This window comes from Callorhinchus milii, unplaced genomic scaffold, assembly GCF_018977255.1.
Source record: "Callorhinchus milii isolate IMCB2004 unplaced genomic scaffold, IMCB_Cmil_1.0 Scaffold2, whole genome shotgun sequence".
NCBI classification, from domain to species: Eukaryota; Metazoa; Chordata; class Chondrichthyes; order Chimaeriformes; family Callorhinchidae; genus Callorhinchus; species Callorhinchus milii.
This window is the reverse complement of record NW_024704743.1, coordinates 124,918,129-124,935,641: the sequence shown is the minus strand read 5'-3', so window position 1 is coordinate 124,935,641 and position 17,513 is coordinate 124,918,129. Positions and strand designations below refer to the sequence as shown.

At 51.0% G+C, this 17,513-nt stretch overlaps 1 protein-coding gene and 1 non-coding gene across 4 annotated transcripts in view; both read right to left on the bottom strand.

Moving 5' to 3' along the window:
* Positions 1-2,755: 2,755 nt before the first annotated feature.
* Positions 2,756-17,513, bottom strand: part of cyhr1 (cysteine/histidine-rich 1) — a 41,800-nt gene continuing 27,042 nt past the window's right edge. For 2 of the 3 annotated variants that reach the window (XM_042332110.1, XM_042332112.1), the window contains exons 3-5: positions 11,389-11,472; positions 8,775-8,986; positions 2,756-3,191 (exon numbers count right to left, since the gene is read on the bottom strand). In XM_042332110.1, the coding sequence (XP_042188044.1) occupies positions 2,800-3,191; positions 8,775-8,986; positions 11,389-11,472 (688 nt within the window). In that variant the 3' untranslated portion in view covers positions 2,756-2,799. The remainder of the gene's footprint in view (positions 3,192-8,774; positions 8,987-11,388; positions 11,473-17,513) is intronic. The other variant, XM_042332111.1, reaches the window with a different exon arrangement.
* On the bottom strand, positions 9,382-9,455 carry trnat-cgu. The gene has a single exon. It is a non-coding gene; the product is annotated as a tRNA-Thr (tRNA).

Below are 17,513 nucleotides of genomic sequence, written 5' to 3'. Positions count from 1 at the left end.
TCTCCACAGCTCCCAGCTAGACAGCGCTCCCATCCTTTTATTGGACAATCCATCTTCAGAGTTCTGGCCGTGTATGTGCTGGTGCTCACTCCCCCACTGGAGTTCTCTACTATAATCCCATTGCCCTGCTCTATGCCTATGCTTGTGCTCACTCCCCCCCAAATGGAGCTCTTTACCGCATATTTGCCTTCCAGATTCAACTTTGTAATACCATTTTGGACTTCATGGCTGACCTTTGAAATTTATCAATAATAAAATAATTTGAGCTGTGAGTTGCAAGTTGCTCCCAAGGCTCATTAAAGTTTATTTTAATCATTCAGTCTTTATTTCACATCTCAGACTCCCCTGTCTGGGTTTCGTTGAGAAACGCTATCATATAAATCATTGTCCTAGATTTGCCACCATTCAATGTGTTAAGCGTCCTGGCTGTGTTCTGGGGTTGAGACTCTTATATTTTGTACAGTTGTGTTTTGCATTGTTTGGGAGGGATTCCTCGTATCAGTACGGTAGCTTTGGTCACACAACCCAAGACCATGCCTTCACTCTCCTACCCCACCCTCCACCCCTCCTGATCCCAACCCTCAGCTTGGGTACAAATACTTGATTGTCCAGTGCCTTGGGATGTCCTCCCGACGTGAAAGGTGCTGTATAGATGTAATATGTTGTTGCTGTCTCTGTCTATTGTGATTTTCCTCACTGAGGGCAGGGAAAGAGGCAAGAGTGGACATCTCTGGGTCTGAGGTGATGTACCTTAGGATAATAAAGAGGGAATGGAGGGATTTGAACCAGGCAGCTCTGCAGTACTCCAGGGCACAGCTCTAATCACTGACCAGCCTGTGGAGCGGAGTAGGGCAGGTGGGGCATTGGGATCAAGGCATCCTGGTCTATTTGAGTCAAGTTCCCAATCAGCCAGGCTAATGAATACTGGATGTTTTAACAAGTGGGTCTGGAATATTAAAGGAAGCAATATAAAGAGCACCGGTCAAGTCCTCATTCAAAATTCAGTCTTGAACACCCAGTCTCAGCAAGCACATACTGGCTTGAAGACTGACCAGTGGCAATTCACTAGTTAAGTGTCTGGGTGGGGGAGGAGGTGTTAGCTATGTTGAGAATGTGGACCCGAGCTGGGGGTTGGGATCAGGAGGGGTGGAGGGCAGGAAGGGTGGGGTTAGGAGGGTGACCGAAGGCGAGTTAGGAGAGTCTTGAGACGGGCCTTGAAGGAGGCGAGGGAGGAGGGACTGTGGGATGGAGTTCCAGAGGGTGGGGGCAGAGAGGCTGAAGGCCTGCCAGCCAATGGTGAGGTGGGCCGGGCGGGGGACATGGAGTAGGCTGGAGCCCGCTGAACAGAGGGAGTGAATCTCTGGTTGAATCTCTGTCCTGACTAGCTTGACTAACCTGCCAGCTAACCTACTGCACTAGGCCTTACACAGAACCCTGAATAAGCTGCTCTCTGGAAGCCTGATAGTGATGTCTAAATGCAGACGAGTGAGTTTGTACTTATTATAGTCTGGATTTTATGGGATTTGAACCATACAGTACGTGGGGGGAGGAGAGGAGACAGAATCAAAGGGGTCACTATCAATGAGATATGATATGGGACAAGTCAACACTGTGAAAGCGCTGGTCACTGGGTTACGCCAATGGTTTCCAGTTTGTGTTATTCGGTGGGGATTAAAGGGCTAAAGTGCTAATCACAACGGTTGTTGTGTTAATTGTTCGGAAGAGGGGTTCGCTCGCTCGCTCGCTCTGTAACTGGGGGCGGGGGGGGGGGTCTCACTGTGTACAGCACAGCCTCTCACTGTGTAACTGGGTTGGGGCCTCTCACTGTGTACAACAGGCTGAGGAGTCTTGTTGCTCACTGTCACTGACTGATAGCCTGTGGGCACTGGCACCTCCTGACCTTAACTGCGACTCTGTACCTGACCTGGACTTGGCTTAACCTGACTCTTCCAACAAATTCACACTCAGAGGGTGTGTGTGTGAATGTCTGAGTGAGTATCTGAGTGTGTCTGAGTGAGTGTTTGAGTGTGTGTATGTATCTAAGAGAGTGTGTGCCTGAGTGTGTGTGTGTGTATGTACGTTGAATGAGTGAATGTGTGTTGAGTGTGTGTGGATTTTGCTGGTTCTACCTTAAACTTATCTGCTGGGATGAACTTATTAATTCCCTACAATGTGGTCTGTTCCTTTCTGTCCAGGTTTGGACTAAAATTAATTTCTGTAACTGTACCCCAACCCTCTGCATTTATTTCCTGGTGAATGTTTGAGAATGTGTCGAGTGTGTGTATGTGTTGAGTGTGTGTTTGAGAATGTGCGTGTATGAGTGTTGAGCATGTGTTGACTGTGTGTGTTGAGTATGCATGTGAGAGTGAGTTTGATGAGAGTAAGGCCGGTATTAAAGGGACTGACTGACCTGTGTGTGTTTTAACCCCAGTAATGTGGATGCTGATGAGGACCAGGGACAGGCTGAGGTTTGATGATTTATTCTAAAGGGGCAATTACACACTTCATCATTAAATACTGGGGTAATTTAACGGGGAAGCGGGGAGGGGGAGGGGGTATCCGAACCCATCACGGAAGCTCCCGGAAAGTCATGACCGACAAGCACTGATAAGCAAGGTTTTCAATTTGTTTCTTAAAATCTCTCTCTCTTTAACGTATAGACTGACTGACACTGGCTGGGTAGCATCTCGAGGTAACTGTGGTTCAGTGGTTCTCTCTCTCTCTCTCAACGTCTCCCTCCCTCTCTTTCCGTCGCTCTCGCTCTCTCTCTCTCTCTCTCTCCCTCCCTCTCTTCCCCCGTTACTTCTGTATCTGAAATATAAAGAGCCTCAGGTTAATGTTTTTGGCGGCGAGCAGCTTGTTACACTCTATGGAGTCTATGATGGGCAGCGGCATGTATTCCGTCTCATTGTTCTCGTTGGTGAAGGCGAAATGGTAGATGACAGGGTTGATCTTGACGTCGTCGTACGGACCTTTGAGCAGGAGGAAAGAGCACTCCATGGGTGATCCTGCCTTGCTCTTCAGGATCAGCTGGAATGAGAGAGTGCGCTTGCAGGACAGGTTGGGGTTGCGTTCGGAGTCGTTGACTCGGGCCTTCAACACCCAGGTCTGGTTCAGCACCGTGAAGCGCGGCGTCTCGTAGTACAGCCGGGTGATGAAGTCATCCGTCCGGTAAGGTCTAAACTGCACTTCTGTGGAGAGGAGGGGAAACGGGGAGAGAGCAAGAGGCAAGTGTCAGATAGACTGATAAGAGTCCTGACTTACAAAGCAAAGCTCTAACCAACACACTACAGTGCAGTCCTGTAGCTCAGTGATTAGAGCCCTCGCCTCACAAGCGAGAAGACCTGGGTTTGGTTCCCGGGCAGGGCAAAACCTTAGGCAAGTTTCCTTACTCCACACACCTCTGTTTACCAGCAGTAAGTAAGAACCCGGCTATTTGTCAATTGGTGAATCGCTTTCCAGGGGTAATAATCCCTTCAAAAAAGAATAATAATTTGGTCACTCAATTTGGTCACGGCTGTTTGTGGGACGCTGCTGTGCACAATTGGCTGCTGCGTTTCACCGACAAAATATACAGTCAATTCTCTTTACAGTACATCCCGTGAAGCGCTTTGAGAAGCCTCAACGACGTGATAAGGCGCTGTATCAAATGCAAAGATTATTTGTAAGCGCAGACTCTTCAGTCTTGAGAGACGATGACTCAGAGAGGACCTCATAGAGGTGTATAACATTGTAATTGAAAATGTAAACCCAGATCATTACATTAGTATGTGTCAAGACAACAGATCAACAGGTCACAGGTTTAGAGGTGTAAAGGGGCAATTTCAGGACAGACACCAGGAAGTGTTTCTTTACCCAGAGGGTAATTAACGGCTGGAACAGGGTTGGGCAGGAAGGGTGGTTGAGGCCCGGACACTGCGACTTGTTTAAACAGCTGCTTGATGCTGTGATGGGGGGATGGTATGATTCTACCGTTAAGTGCTCTGGGACGGTACTGCACGTGAGGAGTGTTATATAAACGCAAGTTGTTGTAGGTGGGTATTCTGAAGGGAGTTGTTGTTGTTGTTGCCGTTGTCGTCGGGTGGGTGTTCTGGAGGGAGGAGATCGGATGGACTTCTCCATCCCAACTGATCCTGGGCCGAGCTCACAAATACGTGCAGTACTACCCCGTACTGCAGGTGGCGCACCGCCCGGTTAGTCTCAGCGTTGCTGCAGTTTTACACTGAACTACCCACAGCTTCCAGCAGAGAGCAGTACAGAGGGCACAATCAGACACCAGTAACAATCCGGCATTTCACACAGCGCCTCATCACATCGTCGAGGCGTCTCAAAGCGCTTCACAGGATACACTGTAAAGTGAGTTGACTGCATTTTGTGGGTGAAACGCGGCAGCCAATTGCACGCAGCCGCGTCCCACACACAGCCGTGGGTTCAGTGAACAAATTATTACTATTTTTTTTTGAAGGGATCATCACCCCCGGAAAAGCGATGCACCAATTGACCGGGTTACTACTTACTGCTGGTAAACAGAGGCGTGTGGAGTAAGGAAACGTGCCCGGTGTTTCGCCCGCCTGGAATAGAACCCAGGTCCTCTCGGTTGCGAGGTGAGGGATCTAACCGAGAAGCTACGGGACTCCAAGCTACAGGACTATAGCACTTACTGCTGCACTCAGGGCTTGAATCTTCCTTTTTTTTTGCACAGGAAATTGCTGGGAAAGAGTACAACAAAATGAGAGCATTGAGATAATGAAGCTTTATGTGGAGCTCTGTCTAATTGTGTGTCTCTCTGCTCTCTATCTCTCTGTATGTGTGTGTCTCTCTCTCTGCCCCTCTCTGTACATGTCTTTGTCTCTGTCTCTTTAACTGTGCCTATGAGTGTCTCTCTCTGATTCTAACTCTGTATGTGTGTATCTCTCTCTGCCTCTCTAACTGTGTGTGTGTATCTCTCCCTCTATCTGTCTAATAGACAGCCAACACACAATAACAACAACAACAAGATTTCATTTATAGAGCGCCTTTCACGTCCGGAGGACGTCCCAAGGCGCTGGACAGTTGGGTCAGGACCCGAGCATTGGGGGGAAATGGTGAGGGGAGGGAAGGGAGGGAGCGAGGAGGAGGGAAATGGTCAGGAGGAGGGGAGGGAGGGGAGGCGAGGAGGGGGGAAATGGTCAGGGTGAGGGGAGGGAAGGGAGGGAGCGAGGAGAGGGTAGAGAGTCGAGAGCGGAGCTGAAGGCTGAAGGTCAAAGAGAAAGGTTTTGAGACCGGCCTTGAAGGAGGAAAAGGAGGAAGCGGCGAAGGCACTGGGGATGGAGTTCCAGAGCCTCAGGGCTGAGAGGCTGAAGGCCACCGATGGTAGGGCGGTTGGGGCGGGGGATGTGGAGCAGACCGGAGCCAGAGGAACGGAGGGTACGGGCAGGTAAGTGGGGGATAGTAGGTCAGAGAGGTAGGAGGGAGCGAGGCCGTGAATGGCCTTGTAGGTGAGGATGAGGAGGGAGGGCCGGGAAGGCCGACGAGGAGAGAGTTCCCATAGTCCAGCCTTGAGGTGATAAAGGTGTGGACCAGAGTTTCAGCCGCGTGAGGGGTGAGGTAGTGCCGTAGTCTGGCGATGTTCCGGAGGTGATGGAAGGCGGTGCCAGTTGTGGTGCGGATATGAGGAAGAAAGGACAGCTCAGGGTCGAACAGAACCCCGAGGTTCCTGATGGCTTTGAGAGGTGGAGAGTGCAGCCTTGGATGCTGATGGTGTCGGCGCCTGAGGTGCGGAGGCGCTGACGTGAGCCAATCAGGAGGGCCTCAGTTTTGCGCACGTTGAGCTGAAGAAAGTTGTCTCTCGTCCAGGACTCGATGTCGGACAGGCAGCTGTCAGGACATCGGTGGTCGTGGAGTTGAGGGTAGAGGAGGAAAGGTAGAGTTGGGTGTCATCCGCATACATGTGGAAGTTAACCCCATGTCTGCGGATGATGTCACCACAGGGGGAGCATATAGAGGGTGAAGAGGAGGGGACCGAGGACAGAGCCCTGAGGGACACCGCACGAGACAGTGCGGGCGGTGGAGGAAAGCCGTTCGTGGAAACAAAGTGAAGACGGTGGGAGAGGACGACCTAAACCACTCAAGGACAGGGCCTTGAAGGTTGAGGTGGGAGGACAAGCGGTGGAGGAGGATAGAGTGGTCGACCGTATCGAATGCGGCCGATAGGTCGAGGAGGACGAGGAGGCAGAGGGAGCCCTGGTCGCAGATGGTCAGGATGTCATTGGTGACCTTGACCAGGGCAGTTTCTGTGCTATGGGCAGCACGGAAACCCGACTGAAGGGGTTCGAATAATGAATGGGTGGAGAGGAAAGAGCGCAGCTGGGAGGCGACAACTCGTTCCAGGACCTTGGACAGGAAGGGGAGGTTGGAGATGGGCCGGTAGCTTGATAGCTGCGACGCATCAAGGGAGGGTTTTTTTAAGGTGGGAGTGATGGTGGCAGTTTTTAGGGGAATGGGAATAGAGCCACAGGAGAGGGACAGGTTAATAGTGTCTGTGAGAAGTGGGGCAAGGAGGTGGAGCTGGGAGATAAGGAGTGGAGTGGGGATGGGGTCAAGGGAGCAGGTGGTGGGTTTCAGGGACAGGATGAGATTGATGACAGAGGGTGGGGAAACGGGTACAAAGATGTGTAGGGGAGGATGGGTAGGAGTCGGAGTGTGGGAGGGAGGGGGTGGGTGGATGTTGGAGGGGAAGTGACCGCGGAGCGGATTCCCTTGATTTTGGATTCAAGGAAATCCAGCATCTCCTCGCAGTGAAGGTTGGAGGAGATGACCTGCGCGGGGTGGCGGGGGGGACCGAGGAGTTGGGATGTGGTGGAGAACAGAAGCCTGGGGTTGTTCTTCGCCTCCAGGATTATCCTGGAGTAGAAGGACGACTTGGCCGAGGCTAGAGTGGAGCGGTAGATTTTGAGGAGGTCCAGCCAGATTTGTCGGTGGACCGTTAGGCCAGATTTGAGGCAGGTGCGTTCAGCGGCCCGCACCTGGCTCTTCAGTGAGCGGAGGTGGGTGGTGAACCAGGGGGAGGAGCGGGAGTAGGAGACAGTACGGGAGGTGATGGGGGCAAGAGTGTCAAGTGTGGAGGAGAGGGTGTTGTGGAGGAGGGTGAGAGCAGAAGAGGGGTCAGTGAGGGTTGAAGGCCAGAGGGAGAGGAGTTCAGAGGACTCCAAGGCAGCGGTTAGGGATTGTGGGGGTAACTTCTTCCAGGGGCGGTAGAAGATGGTGGTGGGTCTGGTGGAGGTGGGGAGGGGGTGGAGGTGGTGAAGGAGATGAAGTGGTGATCGGAGATGGCCTTGTCGGTAATGGTGACATCCGAGACACTGAGGCCCCGGGTGATCACCAAATCGAGTGGGTGGCCGTGACTGTGAGTGGCGGAGTTGATGTGGAGGGAGAGGTTGAGCGAGGAGAGGAGGGAGGAGAAGTCAGAGGAGATGGAGCAGGAGGGGGTGAAGTGCAGGTTGAAGTCGCCCAGGATGATGAGGCGATCAGAGCAGAGGCAGAGAATGTTAGTAGGGTAAAAATATCGGCAAAATACACAGCAAAATAGAAGCTCATAGTATTAAAGGGACAGTGGCAGCGGATACAGAACTGTCTGAGAGACAGAAAGCAGAGAGTGGTGGTGAACGGTTGTTTTTCTGACTGGAGGGAAGTGTGCAGTGGTGTCCCCCCGGGGGTCAGTATTGGGGCCACTGCTGTTTGTGATCTATATAAATGACCTGGACCTGGACTTGGGTATATGGAGCACAATTCCCAAGTTTGCAGGTGACACTAAGCTGGAAACAGTAGTAAACAGTGAGGGGGATAGTAACCGACTGCAAGAGGATAGAGACAGACTGGTAACACGGGCAGACACGTGGCAGATGGAGTTTAATGTGGAGAAATGTGAAGTGATGCATTTTGAGAGGAAGAATGAGGAGAGGCAATATAAGCTGATGGTACAGTCTTAATGGGGTGAAGGGACAGAGAGACCTGGGGGTCATATAGTAAATCTCTGAAGGTGGCCGGACAGGCAGATACAGCTGTTAAAAAAGCATCCGGGATACTCGGCTTTATAAATAGGGCATAGAATACACAAATCAGGAAGTTATGATGAACCTTTATATAAAACACCGGTGAGGCCTCAGCGAGAGACTGGGTTCAGTTCTGGGCCCCACACAGGATGTCAAGGCATTGGAGAGGGTGCAAAGGAGATTGACCAGAATGGTACCAGGAATGAGGGACCTCAGTTATCAGGAGAGGTAGAGAAGCTCGGATTATTCTCCTCGGAGCAGAGAAGGTTAAGAGGAGACTTAATAGAAGTTTTCAAAATGATGAGGGGATTCGATAGGGTGAACGAGGAGAAACTATTCCCACTGGCGGTGGGTCGGTAACCCGAGGACACCCATTTAAAATAGCTGTTAAAAGAAACAGAGGGGAGGGGAGGAGAAATGTTTTTACACAGCGAGTTGTTGGGGTCTGGAATGCATTGGCTGAAAGGCCGGTGGGAACCGATTCGATAATGGCTTTTGTGTGGGGGAGTGGGGTTGATCAGGGCTATGGGGAGAGAGCGGGGGAGTGGGGTTGATTTGGAAGCTCTTTTCAAAGAGCCGACAGACACATTGGGCCAAATGGCCTCCAGTGACTGGTCGGCCCTTCCAGGTCGTGCTGATGAGCCGGGCCGGGCTGTGCTATCATCAGCAGTGAGTGCCCTGGAATACTGCGGCCCCTCCTGGCTCAGGAACCGGACTGGAGACCGTTGTGTTGTGCAGTGTTACCTGTGTAGCCGATCTTCTCGAAGCTCAGCAGGTTGAAGATGCTGTTGTACAGCTGCATCTCTTTCCTGTGTGTTTGGTCCATTCCATCCAGAATCTCCATCAGCTCATTGCCTGTCTTGCTCGGATGTCCACACTCTGCTTCATGTACCGTCAGCTCATGGTAGGGTCCCAGCCAGGGGCAGCCAATCCGCTTGTACTTGCACTGTGTCACCCTGCGGGGAGGGAAGCGGGGGGGGAGGGGGGAAGTGGGGGGGGGTTAGGGAGGTGGTGGGAGGGTGGGAGAACAACAGACGGAGAATAAAAATAATAATAATACTAATCCTCACATTTCATACAGTGCCTTACACGGCTTCGAGACGTCTCAAAGCGCTTCACAGGACACACTGTAAAGTGAATTGACTATATTTTGTGGAGGAAACGCGGCAGCCAATCGTGCACAGCAGCGTCCCACAAACAGCCGTGGATTAAGTGACCAAATTATTCATTTATTTATTTACTGAAGGGATTATTAACCCCCGAAAAGCAATCCACCAATTAAGTAACAACAGGGTTCCTGCTTACTACTGGTAAACAGAGTCATGGGGAGTAAGGAAACTTGCCTAAGGCTTTGCCCTGCCCGGGAATCGAACCCAGTTCCACTCGCTTACGAGGCGAGGGCTCTCACCACTGAGCTACAGGACTGCGCGAATTAGACTCAGTTTGCAAAGTGTCCCCCAGGCTGAGCAGGTGCCACTGTCCCGTGTTCGGAGCCTGTTCCCCCGGGAACCATCTCTGCATTGTGAACACTCCCCGCCACACACCACACAGGATCATACTCCACACCACAAGACAAGGGGCAACCAAACACAGAGCCTTACAGCACAGAAACAGGCCCTTCAGACCATCCAGGCTGGAGCTGGGAGTTTGTGTGCGTGTGAGCTGGTCAAATCCCATTTTCCCATTCATTTGCTCCCTCGTCGGGGGCTGTGTATGTGTGTGGGGGGGTCTGAATCTGATTACATCCTCGCAGGACACCCCCTCCCCACCCCATATCCTCCAATTAGAGTCGAACTGTTTCTTAAATACATCCCAGTGACCCGGCCTCAGTCGCCCTCCCTGATGAGCACGGTTCCAGACGTTAATTGTTAATAATAATATTAATAATAATAATCTTGCATTTGATTTGGCATTTTAATCACATCCCTGAGACGTCTCGAAGCTCTTCATAGAATATACTGTAATTTAATAACCGGTTGTTAGTCGATTGGTGGATAATAATAATAATAATAATCCTTGCATCTGATACAGCGCCTTATCATGTCTGCGAGGCGTCTCAAAGCGCTTCACAGGATATACTGTAAAGTGAATTGACTGTATATTTGTGGGCGAAACGCGGCAGCCAATTGCGCACAGCAGTGTCCCACAAACAGCCGTAGATTGAGTGACCAATTTATTATTTTTATTATTTTTGAAGCAATTATTACCCCTGGAAAAGTGATATTCAGTGTTTATTATTATTTTTTATTATTTATTTATTATTACCCCTGGAAAAGTGTAGCTCAGTGGTTAGAGCACTCGCCTTGCAATCGAGATACTTGGGTTCGATTCCCGGCAGGGCAAAACCTTGGGCAAGTTTCCTTACTCCACATGTCTGATAATAATCCCTCAAGAAAAAAATAATAAATTGGTCACTTAATCCACATTGTTTGTGGGACACTGCTGTGCGCAATTGGCTGCCGCGTTTCACCCACAAAATACAGTCAATTCACTTTACAGTATAGTCTGTGAAGCACTTTGAGCGTCTAGAAGACGTGAAAAGCGCTATATCAGATGCAAGGATTATTATTATTATTATTATCCACCAATCGACTAACAACCGGGTCCCTACTTACTGCTGGTAAGCAGAGGCGTGTGGAGTATGGAAACTTGCCTAAGGTTTCACCCTGCCCAGGAATCAAACCCGGGTCCTCTCGCTTGTGAGGCGAGTGCTCTAACCACTGGGCAAGAGGATTCCACACTATTTTACTATTGAGCAATCTTACACTATTATGTGAAAAGCAACTCCATATAAGTTACACGGTTCTTTGAGATTTTATCCATCTGGTCAGCTGACCATTATACTCCCATAATCCACACGTGTTTTTCACTCACTTTGCCCTGGAGTAAGTATTCCTTGAGATTCTAGCATTTTTTTAACTCTTACTCTGCAGTAACTAATCCTTCTAATACTTGATATAATCTCACTCCCTTTGCCCCATATCCCTGACCTAACAAAACTCTATCCCCTTGAAAATGTGAATGGATCCACAGCCATAATCCACAGCGTTATTGTGGGAGAGAGTTCCAGATTCCCACTACCGTTTGTGTGACAAACTGCTTCCTGTTTCCACTCCTAAATGGCCGGACTCTAATCTTAAGATGATGGCTCTGGTTCTGGATTCCCCACCAGAGGAAATAGTGTCTCTGTAGCTGCTCTATCAAACCCCTTTATCATTTTATTATTAACTTCAATCAGATCAGCCTCAAACCTTCTAAACTCAAGGGAATACAGACCAAGTTTATGCCACCTGCCCTCGTAATTTAACTCTTTAAGCCCTGGCATTACGTTTCTCATTCCCGCCCACCCCCCCCTCACCTGAAGGTGCTGGCCTGTGCTGGGGAAGCGCGTTCCCGCTGCCCTCCGAAACCTCTCCCATGTGACCATCCTTCAGGTGTGAGCCTAGACAGTGAGTGGCGGCAGGTTATTATACTGTGGGGATCAGCCCTGATTTACTCCCCCGCCCGACCCACCCCACCATCGGCGGTCAGGCCTTCAGCCTCTCTGCCCCCACCGTTTGGAACTCCATCCCACAGTCCACCCGCATCGCCCCCTCCCTCGCCTCCTTCAAGGCACATCTCAAAAGCCTCCTCTTCTACCGCGCCTTCAGTCACCCTCCTACCCCCACCCTCCCTGCCCTCCACCCCTCTTTATCCCAACCCCCAGCTCAGGCACAAATCCCTGACTGTCCAGCGCCTTGGGTCATCGTCCCGATGTGAAAGGCCTGTGTAAATGTCATGTGTTGTTGCCTTTGGCAGCATCTCCTCAGAGACACTTCCAGGAAGACAACACGCACTTCCTTCCCTGACCTCCCAAGGGTGAAGGGCCTAGTGTCCACCCATGAAGCTAGAATCTAGTGACCATTAATTAATAACAATAATAATGCTTGCATTTGATATAGCACCTTATCACGTCTTCGAGACGTCTCAAAGAGCTTCACGGACTACACTGTAAAATGTAGTGACTGTGTTTTGTGGGCGAAACACGGCAGTCAGTTTATGCACAGCAGCGTCCCCACAAACAGCATTTGGAGGATTGTTGTCCAGGACACCGGGAGAGAGAGAGAAACTCCCTTCTCTTTTCCAATAGTCCCGCGGGATCTTTACCATCCACCTGAACAGGCAGACGGGACCTCGGGTTAACGTCTCCTCCCACAATGCGACCCCCCCCAGTGCTGTATTGGAGCATCAGCTTAGACTGTGTGATTCCAAGTCCTGACGTGGAGCTTGAACCCACAACCTCCTGATTGAGAGAGAGCATTACCAAAGTGCCAGACTGACACACATATTAGCTTTCAAAAGGGAACTAAATAGATTTCTAAAAAGAAATAAATTATAGGAGGATGGGGAAAAGGATAGAAAGAATTGATCACAAGATCAATCCATAAGATAAAGACCCAGCTGACCTCATCTAAGTGTCCTGAGCTTAACCACCTTTCCTGGTAACCTGTCCCAAAGAAAAACTTCAGAGACGAGAGAGAGAGAGTGCTACCACCGAGCCAGGTTGACAGGTATTTAACAGGACCTTGGAGAAATAGCTGCTAAGGATGCCTTTGGCATTGCAGTGCTCTCCCAGCTCTGCATTTGAGCTCAAAGTGCCAAAATAGGGCTTGAACCCATCAACCTTCTGAGCCTGACATGAGAGTGTGACCAACTGAGCCAGACAAAGCTTGTGAGGACAAAGTTAAAACTGCAGTAATAATAATAATCTTTGCATGTGATATATCACGTCGTTGAGACGTCTCAAAGCAACAACAAATTACGTGCACACAGCGCTTGCCTTTCACGTCAGGAGGACATCCCAAGGCGCTGGACAGTCAGGATTTAGACCTGAGCTGGGGGTTGGGATCAGGAGGGGGGGGCGGGGGAGGGCAGGGAGGGTGGGGATAGGAAGGTGACCGAAGGCGCGGTTGAAGAGAAGGGTCTTGAGATGGGCTTTGAAGGAGGCGAGGGAGGGAGCGGGTGAAGGTAATGCTGGATTAAGTTCCAAAGGTTGGGGGCAGTGAGGCCAATGGTGGGGCAGACTGGGCAGGGGATGTGGAGCAGGCCGGAGCCTGCTGAGCAGAGGGAGTGGACAGGTCTATATCACAGCCAAAGTGCACCAGAGCCAAAGTGAAGTAAGAAATTCCACTTCAATGTGGATTAAGACATGCCTCCCCCCCCACCCCCTCCCCCATTCAGTACAGTATTTTGCCCCCTCCCTGCATTTCACATTGACAAAAGACAGAAGGGTTTCAGTCCATCCCCATCACAGTGCAACCTGTTTACAGAGGGATTCTGCTCACAGACTGACCGGGTGGGTGGGTTATGCACACAAAGTGCAGTCACTCCTGGAGCTGACACGCCAGCTTCCTGCCTGCACCTGCCCACAGGAAGTCAGTCAGTCAGTGAAGGAAGTGACACTGCGGTGACCTGATGGCCGGGAAGCAAGACGAGCAGCCATTTATATTTTACAGAAAGTTGTACTAATAATAATCTGCTATTTGATTCTGCGCTGTGTTATGTTGAAACATCACAAAACACTTCACAGACTTTTCTGTTTACTCGGGGCAGACGCAGTGACCAAATTGCACATTAGTGCAGTGGTGTCCCCCCGGGGGTCAGTATTGGGACCACTGCTGTTTGTGATCTATATAAATGACCTGGACCTGGACTTGGGTATATGGAGCACAATTCCCAAGTTTGCAGGTGACACTAAGCTGGAAACAGTAGTAAACAGTGAGGGGGATAGTAACCGACTGCAAGAGGATAGAGACAGACTGGTAACACGGGCAGACACGTGGCAGATGGAGTTTAATGTGGAGAAATGTGAAGTGATGCATTTTGAGAGGAAGAATGAGGAGAGGCAATATAAGCTGATGGTACAGTCTTAATGGGGGTGAAGGGACAGAGAGACCTGGGGGTCATATAGTAAATCTCTGAAGGTGGCCGGACAGGCAGATACAGCTGTTAAAGAGCATCCGGGATACTCGGCTTTATAAATAGGGCATAGAATACACAAGTCAGGAAGTTATGATGAACCTTTATATAAAACACTGGTGAGGCCTCAGCGAGAGACTTGGTTCAGTTCTGGGCCTCACACTTTAGGAAGGATGTCAAGGCATTGGAGAGGGTGCAAAGGAGATTGACCAGAATGGTACCAGGAATGAGGGACCTCAGTTATCAGGAGAGGTAGAGAAGCTCGGATTATTCTCCTCGGAGCAGAGAAGGTTAAGAGGAGACTTAATAGAAGGTTTCAAAATGATGAGGGGATTCGATAGGGTGAACGAGGAGAAACTATTCCCACTGGCGGTGGGTCGGTAACCCGAGGACACCCATTTAAAATAGCTGTTAAAAGAAACAGAGGGGAGGGGAGGAGAAATGTGTTCACACAGCGAGTTATTAGGATCTCGAATGCATTGCCTGAAAGGCCGATGGGAACCGATTCCATAACAACTTTTAAGAGAGAAGCAGATACTTATTTGGAGAGGACAAGTTTGCAGAGCTATGGGGAGAGAGCGGGGGAGTGGGGTTGATCAGGGCTATGGGGAGAGAGCGGGGGAGTGGGGTTGATCAGGGCTATGGGGAGAGAGCGGGGGAGTGGGGCTGATCAGGGCTATGGGGAGAGAGCGGGTGAGTGGGGTTGATCAGGGCTATGGGGAGAGAGCGGGGGAGTGGGGTTGATCAGGGCTATGGGGAGAGAGCGGGGGAGTGGGGCTGATCAGGGCTATGGGGAGTGGGATTGATTTGGAAGCTCTTTTCGAGCAGCTGACACAGACACGATGGGCCAAATGGCCTCCTTCTGTGCTGAAACAAAAACAGAAGTCGCTGGGAACACTCAGCAGGTCAGGCAGCATCTATGGAGAAAGGAAAGTGAGTCAACGTTTCGGGTCCACGACCCTTCGTCAAAACGGGTAATTCTATGATTCTACGAATGACTGATTATATTTTATCAGGGGGATTGTCGGCTGGGGCACTGGGAGAGAGAAACTCCCTTCTCTTTTCAAATAGCGTTACAAGATCTTTAACATCCACCTGAACAGGCAAATGGGACCTTGGTTTAACGTCTCACCTGAAGGACAGCGGCTACAGCAATGCAGAGCTCCCCCAGCACTGCACTAGAGTGTCAAAAATACTATAATGCTTGCATTTGACACAGCTGTTTATGTACAACAACAACAAAATTACATTTGTTAAACGCCTTTCACTTTGTTTTGGACCCGAGCTGGGGGTTGGGATCGGGTGTGTGGAGGGCAGAGGGGAAAGTAGGGTGATCAAAGCCAAGTTCAAAGAGGAGGGTCTTGAAATGTTTTTAAAGGAGGCGAAGGAGGGTGCGAGGCAGAGGGACTGCAGGATGGAGTTCCAGAGGGTGTGGGCAGCGTGGCAGAAGGCCGCCCGCCAATATTGGGGTGGGCGAGGCAAGGGGACATGAAGCAGGCCGGAGCCCGCTGAGGGGAGGGAGCGAGCAGGATGGGAGGGGGTTAGGAGGTGGCAGAGGTCGGGGGGAGCAAGACCACAGAGGGCTTTGAAGGTGAGGACCAGGATCTTGGACTGTACCCTCTGTGTGATGGGAAGCCAGTGGAGTCGGGTGAGGATGGGGGTGATAGGGTCACGGAGCCGGTGCGGGAGAGGACACGGGCTGCAGAGTTCTGGATGATCTGCAGTCTGTGGAGGAAGGAGTTGGGGGCCGACAAGCAGTGAGTTTGCACAGTCGAACCTCGATGTAATGAAAGCGTGTGTGAGGGTTTCTCTAATGAATACACTACAAGACTTTACATGACCCAGAGTCCAGAGGGCTAGTTACTGCCAGGCTGACACTTCATAAGAAAGGTTCGATTTGATGGACCCAAACCTCCTGTTATAATAGGGTTGCACAGTATATGTGCATACATGGAATGTGTATCATGAGCTGTTAACCACGGAGCCGAGAGCTTCTGTCCACATGAAAAGGATCTCAGTCCAGAAAGCAAACTGAACAGCAAACGGCTGCTTTCCATTTTGATGCAGAATAACAAGTTGTAACGCTTCAGTGCCCTTCAAGTAAAATAAACGTGCTTCACAAAGTGCTTCACAAAACAGGATCCATTACAAATGAAGTGAACACCTGTAATACAGGCAAACGCAGCAGCTACTTTTTACCACAGACAGTGAGGTGAGCTGTGAGGTGAGCTGCCAGGTAAAGTGAACTTGAGGCTGATTTTATTACAATAATAATCCTGGCATTTGATACAGCACCTTATCATGTTGTTGAGACGTCTCAAAGCTCTTCACAGAACATACTGTAATGTGGATTAACTGTGTATGTTGTGGGCGAAATTTAATATAAATACAGGTTACTATATATTTTGGTATATATCCACTCAGCCGGCTCTGGCCTCCTGTTTGTCCCTCGTCCCCTCCGCTCCACCATCGCCGGCCGTGCTTTCAGCCACTACACCCTGAAACTCTGGAACCCTCTCCCTCAATCCCTCCGCCTTGCCCCTCCCTCCCTCCCTCCCTCCCCACCTTCAAATCCCGTCTAAAGACCTTCCTTTATGATGGTGCTGATGGTCACCACCCACCTCCCTCTCCCCTTCCCTCTCCCCCCTTCCCTCTCCCCCCTCCCTCTCCCTCTCCCCCGGCTCGGGGTCAGACTCCGCCACTGGGAAGCGCTCTGGAACGCTACCCCATGTGAAGGCCACTGTACAACTGCAAGTTGTTGTTGAGGAAAATAAAAGCTGTGAGCGATGGTGGGGAATTTGTCCCTGAATCACAAGGCAGACACGACCTAAACTAGTGATAATAAAAGAGGTGCTGACCTGATAGTAACGAGCAGCCCAGTACTGAATACAACAACAAGAACTTATATAGCACCCACTATGCAGGGCAGCGTCTCAGAGCTTAACAGTGGCAGAACCTGACTCCGAGCCGGGGGGGAAGATGGCCTTGAGCACTGTCGAAGAGGAAGGTTTTCAGGTGGGACTTGAAAAAGGGTAGAGAGGAGCACGGCAGAGAGACCGAGGGGGAGAGTTCCAGAGTTTCAGGCTGTAGTGGCTGAAAGCGCAACCTCTGATGGTGGGGCGGAGGGTGCGAGGGACGAGCAGGAGCTGGTGCCAGTCGAGCGGAGGCGTCTGGTGGTAGATTGGAGAGTGAGGGGGTCGGAGAGGTGGGGAGTGAGGGGGTCGGAGAGGTGGGGAGTGAGGGGGTCGGAGAGGTGGGGAGTGAGGGGGTTGGAGAGGTGGGGAGTGAGGGGGTCGGAAAGGTGGGGAGTGAGGGGGTCGGAGAGGTGGGGAGTGAGGGGGTTGGAGAGGTGGAGAGTGAGGGAGTTGGAGAAGTGGAGAGTGAGGGGATCAGAGAGGTGGAGAGTGAGGGCGTCGGAGAGGCGGGGAGTGAGGGGGTCGGAGAGGTGGGGAGTGAGGGGTCGGAGAGGTGGGGAGTGAGGGGGTCGGAGAGGTGGGGAGTGAGGGGGTCGGAGAGGTGGGGAGT